This window comes from Octopus bimaculoides, chromosome 25 (genome assembly GCF_046866305.1).
Source record: "Octopus bimaculoides isolate indiv1 chromosome 25, ASM4686630v1, whole genome shotgun sequence".
Taxonomy (NCBI): domain Eukaryota; kingdom Metazoa; phylum Mollusca; class Cephalopoda; order Octopoda; family Octopodidae; genus Octopus; species Octopus bimaculoides.
Window position 1 is genome coordinate 36,369,838 of NC_142952.1, and position 17,500 is coordinate 36,387,337.

Genomic DNA, 17,500 nt, shown 5'->3' on the forward strand with positions numbered 1-17,500 from the left:
GTCTTGGGTATGTGCTGTGGTTTGCTGTGGTGCTCTTATGTTTACTGTATTGAAAGTGTTTTGCGTAGAATGTGTGCAGTACCCAGTAGTGCAATTTTCTGTATGTTATATATATTTGTAAGTCCTGGTGTTTTTGTTATGTATTTGTCTGAATATTTTTTTATTATACCTAAGGCACCTACTATGATAGGAATTGTTTCTGTTTTTAGATTCCACATTCGAGTTATCTCTATTTCCAGGTCTTTGTATTTTGAAAGTTTTTCCATTTCTTTTAGAGAAACGTTGTCATCTGCTGGTATTGAAACATCAATTAGAAGGCATTTTTTTCCTTCATGATCTTTGACAACTATATCTGGTCTATTTGCCTTTATTATTATTATTATTATTATTATTATTATTATTATTATTATTATTATTATTATATTTCATTATGATGCATTTGATTAGGCCGAAGCCAAGCTGAAGCTCTTCTAATTCCTCTTCTAGATGAAACCGGAAACCATTGTTCTTCGTTAATTATTCTTTCCCGCCATTCCTTCCACACAACACAGAGAACTTCTAAAATCTGTTGATGACTTCAGCTCTACTTGATTCCACTTCTTCCACCTCAACTTGCCTTCCTTCGTTCATTATAACCCTTGTCTTAGTTTTTTTTTTTTTTTTTTTTTTGCTGTTGGTATTGTTATTGTGGTCACCCTTCCTTCCAGCCACCTGTAAACCAACCAATTTCTTCGTTTTCCACTTGTGACGCCGCATTGAATACTTCTGATTCTTCGTACGAAACGTTTCCTTTGTATTCGTATATATCTATATATATATACGTGCATGCGTATGTGTGTGTGTGTGTGTGTGTGTGTGTGTGTGTGTGTGTGTGTGTGTGTGTGTGTACTGGATTTTATGGTACCAGTAGCACTCATGAGAGACCTCACAAGTGACCTGACACACATACATACATACATACACACATACACACATACACACATACATACATACATACATAGACCATATCATAAAAGCCAGAATTGTTTATTGAGAAGAAAATTCAATATTCTTGTTTTTGCAACTTTACTAGTGAGTGGCAAAGACTCAAAGCGAAATACTTTAATTTCAGTTTTCTAATAAAATAGAATTTCTATCGTCTTCTTGCACTGTTTCTTTTTTTTTCTTTTTTTTTTTAGATAATCAACACTAAATAATTGATATTAATAGAACTGGTGTACGTTCTATAAACAGATAATCGATATTTGTAGAACTAGTATAGATATGCCGTCAAGAATGACGGGAAACGAACATTAAATAATAAAGTTAAAATGGAGAAAACTACATTTACTTTTAAATGAAGTTATTTAAAAATTTGAAATAAAATTAGCATTGATCTATCGTGAATAATAAAATATTTTTGGGTTCAATAATTGCTTTACAGTCGGAAAATTTAATTGATTGCAGAGAAATAATTGTGTAAAAATGTACCAATGGAAATAAGCACAATAAGATTTCGAATTATCTCTCTTCATATTACATGAAATCTAGATATACACAACGGTATTTATTACAAGAGTGATTTTCAAAAGAAAGATAAATATACAGGCTTGGATATGTGGTTGAGAAGCTTGATTTCCAACCACGTTGCTTTGGGTTCAGTTTCACTGCGCGGAGCCTTAGGTGAATGCTCTCTGCTACAACCCCGGGCTAACCAAAGCCTTGTGAGCTGATTTATACACGAAAACTGAGAGAAGCCCGTTGTATGTGCGCGTGCACGCGTGCATGTATCTGTGCATGCGCATCTTTGTGTTTGTGTTTGTCCTCCATTACCGTTTGACAACCAGTGTTGGTTTGTTTGCAGCCCCGTAATTTTCGCCAAAACTGACCGATAGAATAAGTATCAGGCTCAAAAAATAAGTACTACAGTCAAGGTGGTGCCCCAGCATGGCCGCTGTCGTAAGACTAAAACAAGTAAAAGAATAACCACAGCTTATCGTTTTCGTGTGCATTTGTTTTTATCAAATCTGGCGACAAGAAAATCATTTGAAACCAAGTCTCTGATAGAATTTGGTGGTTCGGAAAGTGCACGAATCGTAGACAAGCAGGCCACGTGTGTTAACTTCAGTAATATCGAGTTGTTAAAGTTTGTTCCTTCCTCTCTGCTTCAGTTTCTGTTTTCTAACTCCCCCCCCCCCACACACACACACACTTAATGCTGACATCAAAACTTAAACGTCAACTTTGAGTTTTTACAATCTCTTGTAAATTACAGGCGAAGTACTTCAAGACATCCTCATTATCGTCGTCATCATCATCATCATCATCAGAGCTAGCATCATCATCATCATCATCATCAGTAAAAGAATTTCGATCAAAGGCGTTCCAGTTGTGTCCATCCTGTCCCTTTTTTTTAATACATCGTATATCAAGGACTACATTATCCAATGTTCCCTTTCTTTTTTAAGACAACAGCATTAATTCAAGAGACTTTCGGCTGCTATTTCTTGCAGACATTGTAGGAGCACAGAATGGCTGGCCTCGTTTGCTGGTCATCATGAGGAATTGGTCAACAAAGTCACAGTGAAACGCGGCCCACGGCTTTTGTTGGTGTTGTTGTCGTCGTCGTCATCTAGCTATAAATCGTCCCTAACTGAGTCGATCTATGATCCAAAGCAATCCAACCGTGACCGACACCTCTTTTATTGTATCTCGACAAGAACTCCAAGACCCCTTTCTCCTCTAAGACGGCGAACTAGCAGAATCGTCAGAGAGTCGGATAAAAGGATGCCTTTGAAGTATCGATACAGGATCCTTTCATTCTGGTTTCAAATCCCATCGAAGACAAGTTTGTCTTTCACTCTTCCGGGACTGATCGATATATCGGTTGATGAACTGGTACAAACTGTAGGGAATCGATAAAAAGTTTCGACCGTTCTCTTCCTAACTTCAAACATCGTTGTCCACCTGAGAAATCTATCGCGTGTACTCGGGTAGCGACTTACCCCGTTACACAGTTTTAACAGTACCACCAGCTCCTTGGGTACCATTTACAGAAGAGTCCCTTCGGTTGTTGTAAACACTAAGATCAAGTCTCCGGTTGAAAAGATACCTCCCCCTTCTCCCTTTTCCCTCCCACCAGCTTTTCAGCCCCTTTCAAGAATCACGGTTCCTACTATTCTCTCTTGAAAGAAAATAAAGACGATAGACGAGATTTAAAAGAGATTTAGCTGTTATTTCTCCAGGTTCACTCACTGGGTCCTTAGGCACGTATATGTGTAGAGGTATGGGGTGGTGTTGTGGGGGCGGGGGGCTAAAAATGACAACCTAATTAGATATTTTAATTGAGCCAATCTTAATAACAGATCTTCTGAAGTGTTTCACAGACTTCAAGAGTCCTTTCACTTCCGCTTGTCACAAACATTCATTTCAATCTATTAGTGGTTGTTGTTGTTGTTGTTGTTGCGGTCGTTGCTGCTTTCGTTGCCATACTGCTGTGGGTTTTTTGTTTGTTTGTTTTTTTCATAGTCGTTGCTGTTGTTGTTGTAGTTGTTGTTGTCACTGTTGTTTTAGGCTGTTGTTTAAAACTAGGGCCCAACAGAATAGTTCTATACTCACACGGATTCCAATCCTGACCATTATGTCTATTTGGAGCTTTATAGGACTGCATTATCGAACGCAGAGTGTGATTTAACTGCTATTTCTGAGAAGTTGAACGACCACTAACAGACCTCCTTGTTGCCTGGTTTCACTAACAATTCTTTATTGTTGCCCTGTTGCTGTTGTTGTTGTTGTTGCTTTTGTTGTTGTTGTTGCTGCTGCTGTACCTGCTGCGACCATCGAGTGTCACTACTTAAACACTTGAGACAAATGTTTCTATTTACAGCTTCCAAGCTGACGCGAATTTCCTCTGAGGGTGTGTGTGTGTGTGTGTGTGTGTCGTCTACGTCATTGCTGCACTGAGGCTAATGAAGCCAGGTTCTTAGAACTTCATACTCAAGGCGTACTTCAAACATGAGTGTAGTCTTACATGGAATAAATGACAGATGTTTAACGAGAACACAACATAGTTTGGTTTAGGTAGATAGATAGAGAGAGAGAGAGAGGGAGAGAGAGAGAGAGAGAGAGAGAGAGAGAGAGAGAGAGAAAGAGATAGATAGACAGACAAGCAGACAGACAGACAGACAAACGGACGGACGGACGGGCGGGCGGGTAGATAGACAAACAGACAGAGACACTGCTACTGTTCAGGTTTCGGCTTTTATTATTAACAATATTATTAACCACATTGTGTTGTGTGATCCCATAAGGTTTCATGTGGTGACAGAAGAACGCAAAGAGCGTGTCAAGAACGAGAGAAATGGCATAAACTCGATCTTCCTTTATCCCAGGGTAAACATATATAACAGATGTAACACCAAGTTCCGTCCCGTGTTCTTTTTCCTCGTTATATACGAGATAAACAAGGCGGTGGGAGCTGGCCGAATCGTTAGCACGCCGGGCGAAATGCTTAGAGGTATTTCGTCTGCCGCTACGTTCTGAGTTCAAATTCCGCCGAGGTCTACTTTGCCTTTCATCCTTTCGAGGTCGATAAATTAAGTACCAGTTGCGTACTGAGGTCGACTAGCCCCCTCCTCAAAAATTTCAGGCCTTGTGCCTAGAGTAGAGTAGATATTCGGTGCCCCCTGTTGTCGAGATGGTTTCGCTGTTTCATTACTGAATTCTTTCACTTCCATCGCTAAAGCGTTCATTAAAAAAAAAGTTCTAATTAGTACCCCCACTCTCCTCATTAAAGAAAATCTTGGGGGCATCATAAATACCCATCCTGATGATTTAAATTTCAGCTTCCTTGCGAATAAATGACTGGTCGACTTAGTTTCGCTGCTCTCGTGGCTTCGGATTTGTGCACAAAACCAATAATTTTGATGGCAAAGTATTTGTTGAATTGATCCAATTCAGTCCTTCACCGTTACTTTATTCTATCGACTCCGAAAGAATGAATAACAAAGTTGTCTTTGGCAGGATTTGAATTCACAAAATGTCGGAACTAGAAATACTGCAAAGCATTTGTTCCGATAATTTCGCCAATCCACCGCCTTTCCTGTTTTAAACATGAAAAGGAAGTTGGGAGACGCTTTGCTATTTCGAAGTAACTGGTCTTTAGAAATAAAGAATTCAATGTTGAAGATCACGAGGAATTCTCAGGTGAGGATTAGGAACAGCTTCCAAAAAGATCTTTATCTGGACAATGATATCGAGGCTATGAGTGGAGGCGCAATGGCCCAGTGGTTAGGGCAGCGGACTCGCGGTCATAGGATCGCGGTTTCGATTCCCAGACCGGGCATTGTGAGTGTTTATTGAGCGAAAACACCTAAAGCTCCACGAGGCTCCGGCAGGGGATGGTGGCGAACCCTGCTGTACTCTTCCACCACAACTTTCTCTCATTCTTACTTCCTGTTTATGTTGTGCCTGTAATTCAAAGGGTCAGCCTTGTCAAACTGTGTCACGCTGAATATCCCCGAGAACTACGTTAAGGGTACACGTGTCTGTGGAGTGCTCAGCCACTTGCACGTTAATTTCACGAGCAGGCTGTTCCGTTGATCGGATCAACTGGAACCCTCGACGTCGTAAGCGACGGAGTGCCAACACACGGAGGCTATGATCAATTCGAGTAAATTTCTACGGGTAAGAAAGAAAAGCACAACGAACAACGAAACGTTCTAAAAGTACTCGTTCGGGAGATCTGATCATTGTTGACATTTCTAATTATGTCGAACACTTTCTGTCGAGTGCAAGGAAGGGCAATTAGTCTTCCTCTGTTCGGTTGCTATGGTGAAAAAGATGGTGTTGGTGGTCATAATTAAGAAGGAAGATGACAACATTTACCCTCCCTAGCCAAGCCCTCGTTATTTAAGTGCCACTTGAAAGGGAAGGCGAGTGTTGAGAGAAAACTGGTCTCCTTCACTAAACTTAGATGCGTTTTGCGTTGATGGTTTTACTCGGAATGTTCGTCGGTAATTTTGTATCAGAAAAGAGGCCCCTATACCTATAATTTAGGGATTTATGCTGTTCCTAATTTCCCTCACGCTTCCCTTTTTGTGGAATATAAAAATTTCATACATTTTTGAAATCCTTCTTTCATTTGTATAATTTAAAACATTTTTCACTTGATTTTAACACAGCAACCCCACGACACTGTATTGACCCCCATCAATTCGCAACCCTTGTGCCTTTATTTCCTGGTGTGATTTTTGTGTCAAACCCTATTCTTTATGTAGCTGGCTTTTGTAATAAACCCATTCATTCAACGCTCCTCTCACAAATCAAAGAAATCAGTAGTAGTAGTAGTAGTAGTAGTAGTAGTAGTAGTAGTAGTAGTAGTACACCACCACGGAAAACGTGATCTTTGTGTTCACTTCTGCCACATTTAATCATAAGTAGGATGAATATAAACAGCGATTTTCTCTCCCTCTCTTACTCTTTTACACCCTCTCTCTCTCTCTCTCTCTCTCTCTCTCTCTCTCTCTCTTTCTCTCTCATACACACGCACACGTACCAAAATACGATGAACACAGCAAGTAAAAATATGAACATTCTCAAAAAGAAATTTAAGGCGAAATAGTCGTGGGGAGAAATATCAGATTTTTTAAAAAAGATTGTTGTTCAGAGATGTGGATTGGTCAGTGAGCCTTGCCGTCATTTCTATCATGATGATGATGTGTGTATATATATATATATATATATATATATATATATATATATATATATATATATATACATATAAATATTTATTTATTTATTTACTTATAATTTAAGTAGTAAATTAATGACGAACAGTGCTCAAGAGGCGAAGCATAAAAAGAAGCCGGGTCAGATGGCAATCAAAGATATTTGACTTTTGAGGACTGCAAAAATTCTTCGTTTGTAAAATGTGTGGGAAGATGTTCATCTTTCTTTTCTTTATTCTTGTGGGTGGGTTTGGAACTCTTTCGACCGTATCCTGTTTAGCAGCACTATCGCCACCATCACCACACTATCACCAGCTCCATGGAGGATCTTAAGCAGAACCCATTCTCTGGCAAGTGTTCAGAGTAGGGACAATAAGAGGTAGGAGAGGTCAACCAGAATATCGTTTTGGTATCTGGAGAACCACAAAAGGATTTGTGAAGATCTGGTGGAAACCCTCCTTCCCCTTCACCACAGATAGACTCAAATACCTTTTGAATTTTCAAAGCCTCTACCATTCTGAAAACCGTTCTACTTTTACCATTCCAAGATTTCTCTTGGACGCTCTGGTTCAGAACATGTCATTACTTTGAGGGCAACTTCTTCATTTAATTCCAGTAATCACACAAATTCCGAAAAGGAACAGCAGAGTTGGTCTTGCACCTCTGATTCAGTGATGCGTAAAGCATCCACCTGAAACCGTTCCTTCTCTTGCCTTCTTTTGCTGGGCTCAAATCTCATTTGCAAACCATTGGAAAACGAACCTCCACCAACCATTCTGCCTATACGTCTGTGCACACCTTCCTGTGCAATGTATGCCAGAAGGTTTGCAAATCCAACAGAGGCCTCAAAAGACATTTTGAGATCCACAAAGATCAGAATTTATCTGCAACTCTTGGTGGTCCAAATCGGATATGCAATCTATGAGGGTGTCTTTTCAAAACATTGTCTGGTTTAAAAAGCCACATCAGATGCCATGATGGTTCTAAGGTGTGGGTACAGGAGGTGGTCAAACTCTGCATAATGAGTAGACAACCACCATGTATATATATATATATATATATATATATATATATATATATATATATATATATATATATATATATATATATATATATATATTACGTCATATGTAAACAAGCATAAGTTTGTTTTGAAGCGTTGAAATGTATTGTAGAACAAGGAGAAAGATATACTTTCCAACGCGAAAATACTGATAGAACAGCATATATAGTATAAAATCCTTTTTAGAGCAGATGAGTGCTCTCATGGTTGGTTGCTGACAAATTTTTTTCTGCTCTAAAAAAGGGCTTTATCCTGTACATGCTTGCTGTTCTATCAGTATTTACGCATTGAAAAATATATCTTTCTACTTCTTCTTTATATATATATATATATATATATATATATATATATATATATAAACGACGGGCTTCTTTCAGTTTTTGTCAGCCAAATCTACTCACAAGGCTTTGGCCAGCTTGAGGCTATAGTAGAAAGACACTTGCCCAAGGTGCTACGCAGTAGGACTGAACCCAGAACTATGTGGTTGGGAAGCTTGCCAACCACATAGTTCCGGGTTCAGAAGCGTTCTAACCATGACTGCGTTGAGAGAGAGAGGGGGGCATTCATGTATATAGAGTCATTCTATAACACATACACACACGCACCCCTCTCTTCCTTATCATGACCCCACATAACCTTACAGCCCCAACAATAACACTATGACGTGTAGGGTTAGGGATTTCGCCTCTTATCAATATGTATACTGTAAAGCCCAATTGTTAACCAGTTATCTCCCCTACTCCCACTCTTTACCTTCCTTATCCTCTTCCACTTTTAATGATAATGCCGTCTCTTCTTGTACCGAAAGACATGGATTGTAGGGAGGTTGTTTAGAGAAGAACAGGCGGCTGTCGGGGTGGGAAGTGTCTAGAGAAAGGAGGCGAGGTGATACGGCAGTTCCCTTTGTGTGTATCCTTTGTGAGCATATACATATATGTGTATGAATGTGTCTAATCATACATATGTGTATGCACACATTGATATATATATACACATATATATATATACATAAACACACACACACACAGTGAGCATGTGTGTATGTGTGTGTGTTATGTTGAACAACAAGTGTCTCCACCTCCGATGTTAATCTCTTCGTTCGTCTGTGAGACGCCTCTGACGTAGGCGACCTCCCACCCTCTTATCTTCTTCTTACTTCCTTTTCCTTCCTCATCCTACCCACTTCATTCGCCACCTTTAAACACACACACACACACACACATTCATGTATTGTGCCATTGGTTCGTATGACGTCAAAGTCTTATTTACAATCCAACGAGAGTATGATTGCTTCAAACGTCATAAGTAGCAGCCAAAGACTCCCTCAAATCACGTCCGAGCGTCTTTTGACAAGATAGGTTTTTATTAGCTTGTAAACTCTTATACATACTCATTACTTATGAATACAAAACGGGTCAGTCATGGTTAGAACGCTTCTGAACATAAATTTTGTTGACCAGGGCTATTTATATAAAACCATTGTTGGACTACTTCAACAAAATTTTGCGTGATGCTTTGAGCAGCAAGTGTCTTCTACTATAGCCATGTGAGGGGATTTGGTAGACGGAAACTGTAAGAAGCCCGTTTATATATATATATATATTTATGTGTGTATGTTTGTCTTTGTGTCTGTGTTTGTCCCCCCACTATCGCTTGACAGTCGATGTTGGTTTGCTTACGTCCCCGTAATTTAGCAGTTCGGCCAAAGTGACTGATAGAATAAATACTAGGGGTCGATTGTCCAGCTAAAGGTGGTGCTCCAGCATGACCGCAAGCAAATGACTGAAACAAGTAAAAGAATACACACACACACACACACAAATATATATATATATATATATATATATATATATATATATATATATATATATATATTAGTAGGGTTAAATGAAATAATGAAAAAAACTTTGGCATAATGACTATCCCTAGGAAAGATATGTTGTTGGTTATAGAATTATTCTTTGTTGCCATTATTCTTTAGTACCATTATTTTTGCTACCATTAGTCTATGGTGCCATTTCTCATCGGTACCATTATTCTTCTGTAGCATTATTTTTGGGCAAGGAAACTCTTCATGTTTTTGAAATAATTAAGTTTCATACTCACCCATTCATAACTGGTTCCATTCGTAGGGGAATCTGCCTCTGTGTGTATATATATATCAATATATGTGAGTGAGTGTGTGTGTGTACGTGTGTATACAAACACACATGTACACATACAAATATGAACGTATGCACATGTATTACTATGAATTCCATTCTCAATAGTCTTTTGTTCTTCATGTTATCGATCAAGTGTCGCTGATGTCGTCGGCGTTGTTGTTGTAAGCAAAAAACACAATGTCTAGACTGCTGGTTCCTTAAATATTTCCTCAGCGCCAACATTGTTCAATATCTTCAGACCCCCAAAATAGAGACGGTTTTATCCCTTTAAAACAACCACCACTTACCATCCTAAGTCCACCACCTTCTGTGTGCAATGTGTATATAATTCTATACAGTCTGCATATAGATACATACATTCATGTGTTTGTGTGTGTGTGTGTGTGTGCGTGCATAAGTTTGGCGGGTGGGGCTGTGTCTGTCAGACAGAGACAGTAATGTGTACACTTTGGGACATCCGATGCTCAAGATCAGCTAATCTTCATTTTTATTTAACTCTTTTCTTTTCCAAAATATTTACAAACATATGCACGCACACACACGCACACGCACACACACAAATATTGTATTTCTATTCGTGTGGTGTTTATGTACGTATGTATACGATGTATGAATGGTTTGATGGAGAAAGAATAAGGGCGTTTGTTGATCTTCCGATGTTTGTGTGTATATATGTATGTATGTAAGTATGTCTATATATATATATATATATATATATATAAATATATATATATATATATATATATATTTATATGTATGCATATACATATATATACATATATATATATATACACACACACACACACACACACACACACACATATATATATATATATATATATATATATATATATATATATATATATATACATACATATATACGTATATACATATACGTATACATATATATATATATACATATATATATACATATACATTTACGTGTGCGTGCGCGCAGGCACGCGCGCACACACACACACACACACTTCTGGATACGGTAGCAGTATATGACACTACCCGAGTGAAAGAAGGGAGTGAGGGGCGATGGTTGGGGTATGATGTCTTGAGGTGCCGAAATCTCGGCGATCACCAGTCGACTTCTGATAAAATAGTTAGTCCCAAAATATAAACTGTATGTGTGTGTGTTCGTGCGTGTGAATGTGTGCGTGTATGTATTATGCAAGTATGTATATATATGTGTGTATATGTGTGTATTCATGTGTGTGTTTAATATACATATACAGTAATCCCTCAACTGTCGCGGGCGTTACGTTCCAAAACACTCCGCGATATGTGAACATCCACGAAGTAGAAACAGTATTGTACTTTTTTTTTACTATTTTCATAATTTGTATATATTTATTTTATTATAAATGTAAAACAACATCACGGAGGAATCGACATAAGCTTAAATAATAAACCGCGATAGGTGAACCGCTTTTCTTGCCATCGTTTTATCATGGTCCGTTGCTGTTCTAGTTTGAGTTTGGATTTCATTTGTTTTATAGCCTTTGTTGTTTCTTCTTCTTCTTCTTCTTCTTCTGTTTATTATTATTATTATTATTATTATTATTATTATTATTATTATTATTATTATTATTATTATTATTATTATTATTTCGTTTCTCTTTCAGATTGTCAGAATCACACATACGGTCCCAACTGCCAATTCAAATGTGGTCACTGCTCACAAAACTTCCCTTGCAATGAACAGACAGGTGCTTGCAATGGCGGGTGCCAAATCGGTTGGTCAGGAAAGAAATGTGACCAAGGTAATCATTTCGTATACATACAGACACACATACTCACACACATGCATACATATACATATATGCACCCGTATATAAGTATGTAAGTGTGTACGTGTGGGAGGGGGGTGTACCTTTTAACTGAAACGTGAAATTGAGAAAACGAATTTGCCGTTAAAAAATTCGGTTTATTGAGTGTACAGACCTTTTAAGAACTTGGAGTTTGTGGGAAAATTCATTTAAGTAAAACTGATCCTTGGTAGAGAAAATGTTGGCAATCTCTGTAGAGGTAAGTAGATAGAGAGACGAGAATAGATGTGTATTTATTTTCTTACAAATTATTCACTATTTAAAAGGGAAGTATTTTGCAAAACAAAGCAACACGAACATTATGGAATGAAGTAGTCGTATTGTGTGTATACACTTTCGTTTTGAAGCTTTTCAAACACGTGCTATGGTATAAACATGTGTGTTTATATATATATATATATATATATATATATATATGCTTACGCACACACGCGCACACATATACTACATAGCTGCAATAATTTCTAAAAATTTTCATTCATACTACAAAACCCCTTTCAATCAACAGTACATGGAATTAATTTCTCCACATTATCCATCTGTAATAACAAAAATATGAACTCCTGTCACAATTTACATACCACAGACAAGAAGCCTTTCTACCCATTCTACACAGCACTTTCCTTCCATAATGGAACTGAAACTGTAACATATGTAACATTTGTTTCTCTTTATGTTCCCTATATCTCTCCCTTTCCAAAATAGCTCCTTATATTGAACTCTGCTATTTCCTTCCGTTTAACTCTCTCATATCGTCTCTGATGAAGGGATATTCCTCATATTCCCGAAACAGCTGTAAAACTACTTTTCTCTTTATAAGTGTTCTAGAAACTTCACACTGCCTTGGCTTTGTAGTCTCATTTCATGTAACACACACACACACACACACACACACACACACACACACACACACACACACATATATATATATATATATATATAAAATGTACGTAAGTATATGTATATGTTGTGCGTGTGTGTCTATTATGTAGATATGTATGTGTATGTACGAATGAAAGAGTGAATCAATGATTGGTTGATTGATTGAGTGAGTGAGTGAGTGAGTGAGTGAGTGATTGGCCCTTTCCAGTGTTTTTTTTTTTATTACAATATTGATTTGTTTTCTGTTGGCCTGCTTCTCAGCCTGCAAGAAGTTCGAATACGGCATCAATTGTAACTCTGATTGTGGTCACTGCCTGAACGACACAGAATGTGACAAGCTGACAGGAAAATGTCCCAATGGCTGTGTCGATGGATGGACAGGAGAAAAATGCACAAAAGGTAATTAACCCGTTAATATGTACCAATATAATTACTATTCTCTCCTTCTCTCTCTCCTTCTCTCTGTCCTTCTCTCAACACCTCCCCCCTGTCTTTCTCTGGTTCTTTTTTAATTCTTTCCAACCATTTAAATTTTGTCAAATTTTCGTCTGATCTTTTTCAAGTTTTTTTTCTACACTGTTGTAGTTTCGCACACTGTTGACAAAAATCGCACCTGTTTTTCATTCAATATATAACAAGAGGAGAGTAGATGCCAAACGATCTACACTCCTGGTTTTATTCATAATCCAAGGAAGTGAACTCCGAGTAACCCATCGAAAGAATTGCAAAGGGATTGCTAATACTTAGCGATCATTGACGCTTGGTGCTACTCGATGCGGTACACGCCTGGATAAGTTTAACCCTTTGCACAAACCTTATATATATATATATATATATATATATATATATATATATATATATATATATACATAGTTTTCAAATACAAGGGGCGTTTTCCTTGTTTCTGCCTGTCTCTGTCTCTCTTGTTTACTATTGAATATAATAATATAAATATATCTCCTATGTAGTCAATGTACTTCATATTGGAACTGTATATCTGTTAACTATAAAATACATCCATGTTTGTGCATGTTTGTATGCAAATATATATATATATATATTTGTTTTGCAAGATTTTTGATGTGAAATCGTGTGTTGAAACAGATGTTGTTGTACTTGGGGATGGTCATATTGCGAGTTTATCACAGAAGTGTGACGAAAGAACTCTGGCCGAAATAAGATTAAGATTAATGTAATATAAAGCTGAAGCAAATTAACACCAAATATACAGTGCGTGTGTTTTTAATGGCTAAACTGGCAATATGACCATCCCCAAGTACAACAATATATATATATATATATATATATATATATATATATATATATATATATATATATATATATATATATATATATATATATATATATATATATATACACGTACATACATATATACATATATATACATATATTTTATAAATATATGTACTGTTGTTGTATTTGCAGCTTGTGAAAGCTACAGTTATGGTCCGAACTGTAAATTCAAGTGTGGACGTTGCTACAATGACCAGCCCTGTCATGTGCACACGGGAGAATGCAGCGGTGGATGCGCACCCGGTAGATTTGGACCAAAATGTGATAAAGGTAATTGCAGACGGTGTGTGTGTGTGTCTATCTGTCTGTCTGCGTGTGCTTGTGCATGTGTGTGTGTGTTTGCGCCTGTCTGTGTGTGTGTGTGTGTGTGCATGTATATGTATATGGTGTGTATATATATATATATATATATATATATATATATATGTTGTTTGTTTTTCCAGATTGTTCAAAGTGCCGTGCAAGAAAATGTGACCCAAGAACAGGCAAATGCATATACGGGTGTTTACTAAACTGGGTAGGAATTTACTGTGACCAAAGTAAGTAGCAGCAAAACATTAAAAAAAAACTTTTCTTTCTCCTTTCATTTCTTCTTCATTACAACTTAATTGCTTTAATCGTGAGATTATTTGCTTCTCTTTGCAACACCGTTGTTTTGTGTTCAACTTCAGTGCGCCGCAACATGTGCACGTGTCTGCGATATATATATATATATATATATATATATATATATATATATATATATATATATATATATATACATATATAATCACCCTATTAACTGTAGAAAGCTGGATCCCAAGGCTTTCTGCGATTTTACCTTCAGATTGACCCAAAGTACGGCCTCTTTGAAATTTGGACAGTTCCTCGGTTTCTTTTGTACGTGGCATAATTAAATAGTCATTTATAGAACCTGAAACATAAAAATGTCCATTAATAAAAAAAAATTAAACCTTTTCAAGTTAAAAGAAACATAAAGCAATGTTTTATGGAGCGTCTATTTACTTCTGTCATGTCTATGTGTATGTATGTGTTCGTGTTTGTGTGTGTGTGTGTGTGTGTGTGTGTGTATGTGTTCGTGTTTGTGTGTGTGTGTGTGTGTGTGTGTGTGTGTGTGTGTGTGTGTGTACGTAAATGTCAAACGATGAAAATAAGTGCTCAACACCACATTAGTGGATATGATTTCTTTATTTGTGAATTAAGGCTACCATTGGTTTCATGTTAAGAAAAGTAGGAAAATATCCTAGTGTCTTAACAATTTTTCAAGCCAATATATATATATATATATATGAAATAACCACAATAACAGCATGCTTCTTCACTTCTTGAATAAGCTGAGGGTTTGCCATGATTATTCTTTCTGAAACAATGATTATAGGGAGTTAGCAAAAAATGCAGCAATGACCCAAAGATCCTTTGTCCTCAAATACCTTACGCACCCTGTATATATTTATGTACTTAATGTTTCTTCTCTTTCCTCAGGATGTGTACGTGGAAACTGTGAACGGCCTCTCTGTAAGAATTCTTTAAACGGCTGCACATCCAATCGTCGTATCTCTAACACCAGTGTTAATAACACAAGCAAAGTTTCCTGGGTGACGCGCTCCAGGATAAACATATGTCCAATAGGATGGAGAGGCAAGAACTGTAAAGACCGTGAGTATTGTTGTGGTTGTTTGAAATGCCTCTACATTCGCTCGTTACCTGGTGTTCCATTTTATGGACAGCCAGACGAATGAAAGGTGACGTCGTCTACAGCAGGAATTGAACTAAGAACATAAAGGATTTGCTGCAGAGCATTTTATCTGATATTCTGACGATTCAGCCAATCTTCCTCTCTAATGTTGAGTAGACGAAGTGGTCAGCACACTCGGTTTACGATTGAAAAGTCATGAGTTCGATCCCTTGCGGCGGCGTGTTGTATCCTTGAGCAAGATACTTTATTTGACTTCACTCCAATCAACTCAGCTGGCAAAAATGAGTTGTACCTGTAATACAAAGGGTCCAGCCTTACCACATCATTCTGTGTCACGCTAACTGTCCCCGAGAACTATGTTAAGGGTACGCGTGTCTGTGGATTACTCAGCCACTTGCATGTTAATTTCACAAGCAGGCCGTTCCGTTGATCAGAACAATCAACTGGTGCACTCGTCGTCGTAACCGACGGAGGACCAGTTATTATTGATTGGTCGTTTTAAGTGTGTGTTTATGTTTCTCTGTTCCTCTGTCAAATCTTATCAACACCCCTTTACTTTGTCTATCTACTCCCTCTCCCTTCTCTCTCTCTCTCTCTCTCTCTCTCTCTCTCTCTCTCTCTCTCTCTCTCTCCCTCTCTCTCTCTCTCCAATACTCTATTTCATTTTTTCTTTCCCACTTCAGCTTGTACCGCTGGGACTTTCGGTGAAAATTGTCGACAGAAATGTGGACACTGTAAATCGATGGAGAAGTGCAATCGCGTGAGTGGTGCCTGCATCACCGGGTGCAAGGCCGGGTGGAGAGATTACAATTGCAAAATAGGTAAATTATCAACCATTCACAAACAATATACAATTCATAAACATATGTGTATGTATGTATATATATATATATATATATATATATATATATATATATATATATATATATATATATATATATATATATATATATATATATATATCCTTGTTTCTTTCCGTATTACTTTCAGTTGAAGAGCGTAGGCTCGAAACGGCAAAGACTTTCTCTATTCCCAAGCGTTAAACTAATACATCCATTTGTTGTTTACACCACATGTCTTCGTCTGTTGTTTTTTTTTTCGTAAATTCTCCCATATAATTAATAATTAACAATTTTGCCAAGTAGTTCAGTATGAAAAAACCTTTATCGGTAAAACCATTTATCATCATAAATATACAGGGATTAGCATTGAGTTGCTTCTCTCAATGCTAATCCCTGTATATTTATGATGATAAATGGTTTTACCGATAAAGGTTTTTTCATACTGAACTACTTGGCAAAATTGTTAATTATTAATTCTATTATTAATTGACGATTCCCTGCCCTTATTCTTGTATATATATATATATATATATATATATATATATATATATATATAAACACAGACACACACACACACGTTTTTAAACGCTTGGTCCTCGAGTCACTTTTCTAAGTTTCTACCGATTAAAAATATTTTTGAAACACATATATGCATACATAAATACGTTCACACACGCGCGCATACACATGTTTGTGTGTTTGTATGTATGTATGCATGTATGTATATGTGTGTGTGTGTGTGTATATATACGTGATCACAATCCTTATCTATTTGCACAGAGTGCGAAGACAATTTCTATGGAGAAGACTGCAAGTATTTGTGCGGTAAATGCCTTAACGATGTCCCGTGCAACCGTTTTAATGGTACCTGTGAGCGAGGTTGTCGACCTGGTTATAAAGACAAGACTTGCCAAGGTCCAGGTAAGTAACCTGTTTCTCCTTAATATCTTCTTGCCTACCAACTTACAATCCGGCTCCAACTCGCCACTTTGC

At 37.3% G+C, this 17,500-nt stretch overlaps 1 protein-coding gene across 1 annotated transcript in view; it reads left to right on the forward strand.

Annotated features, from left to right (window-relative positions):
* The window catches only part of LOC106876786 (uncharacterized), a 50,762-nt gene that overhangs the window by 7,270 nt on the left and 25,992 nt on the right, over window positions 1-17,500 (forward strand). Inside the window, exons 2-8 of the mRNA XM_089342164.1 lie at window positions 11,570-11,707; window positions 12,917-13,054; window positions 14,102-14,239; window positions 14,413-14,508; window positions 15,452-15,625; window positions 16,349-16,486; window positions 17,288-17,428. Of these exons, the coding sequence (XP_089198290.1) occupies window positions 11,570-11,707; window positions 12,917-13,054; window positions 14,102-14,239; window positions 14,413-14,508; window positions 15,452-15,625; window positions 16,349-16,486; window positions 17,288-17,428 (963 nt within the window). The remainder of the gene's footprint in view (window positions 1-11,569; window positions 11,708-12,916; window positions 13,055-14,101; window positions 14,240-14,412; window positions 14,509-15,451; window positions 15,626-16,348; window positions 16,487-17,287; window positions 17,429-17,500) is intronic.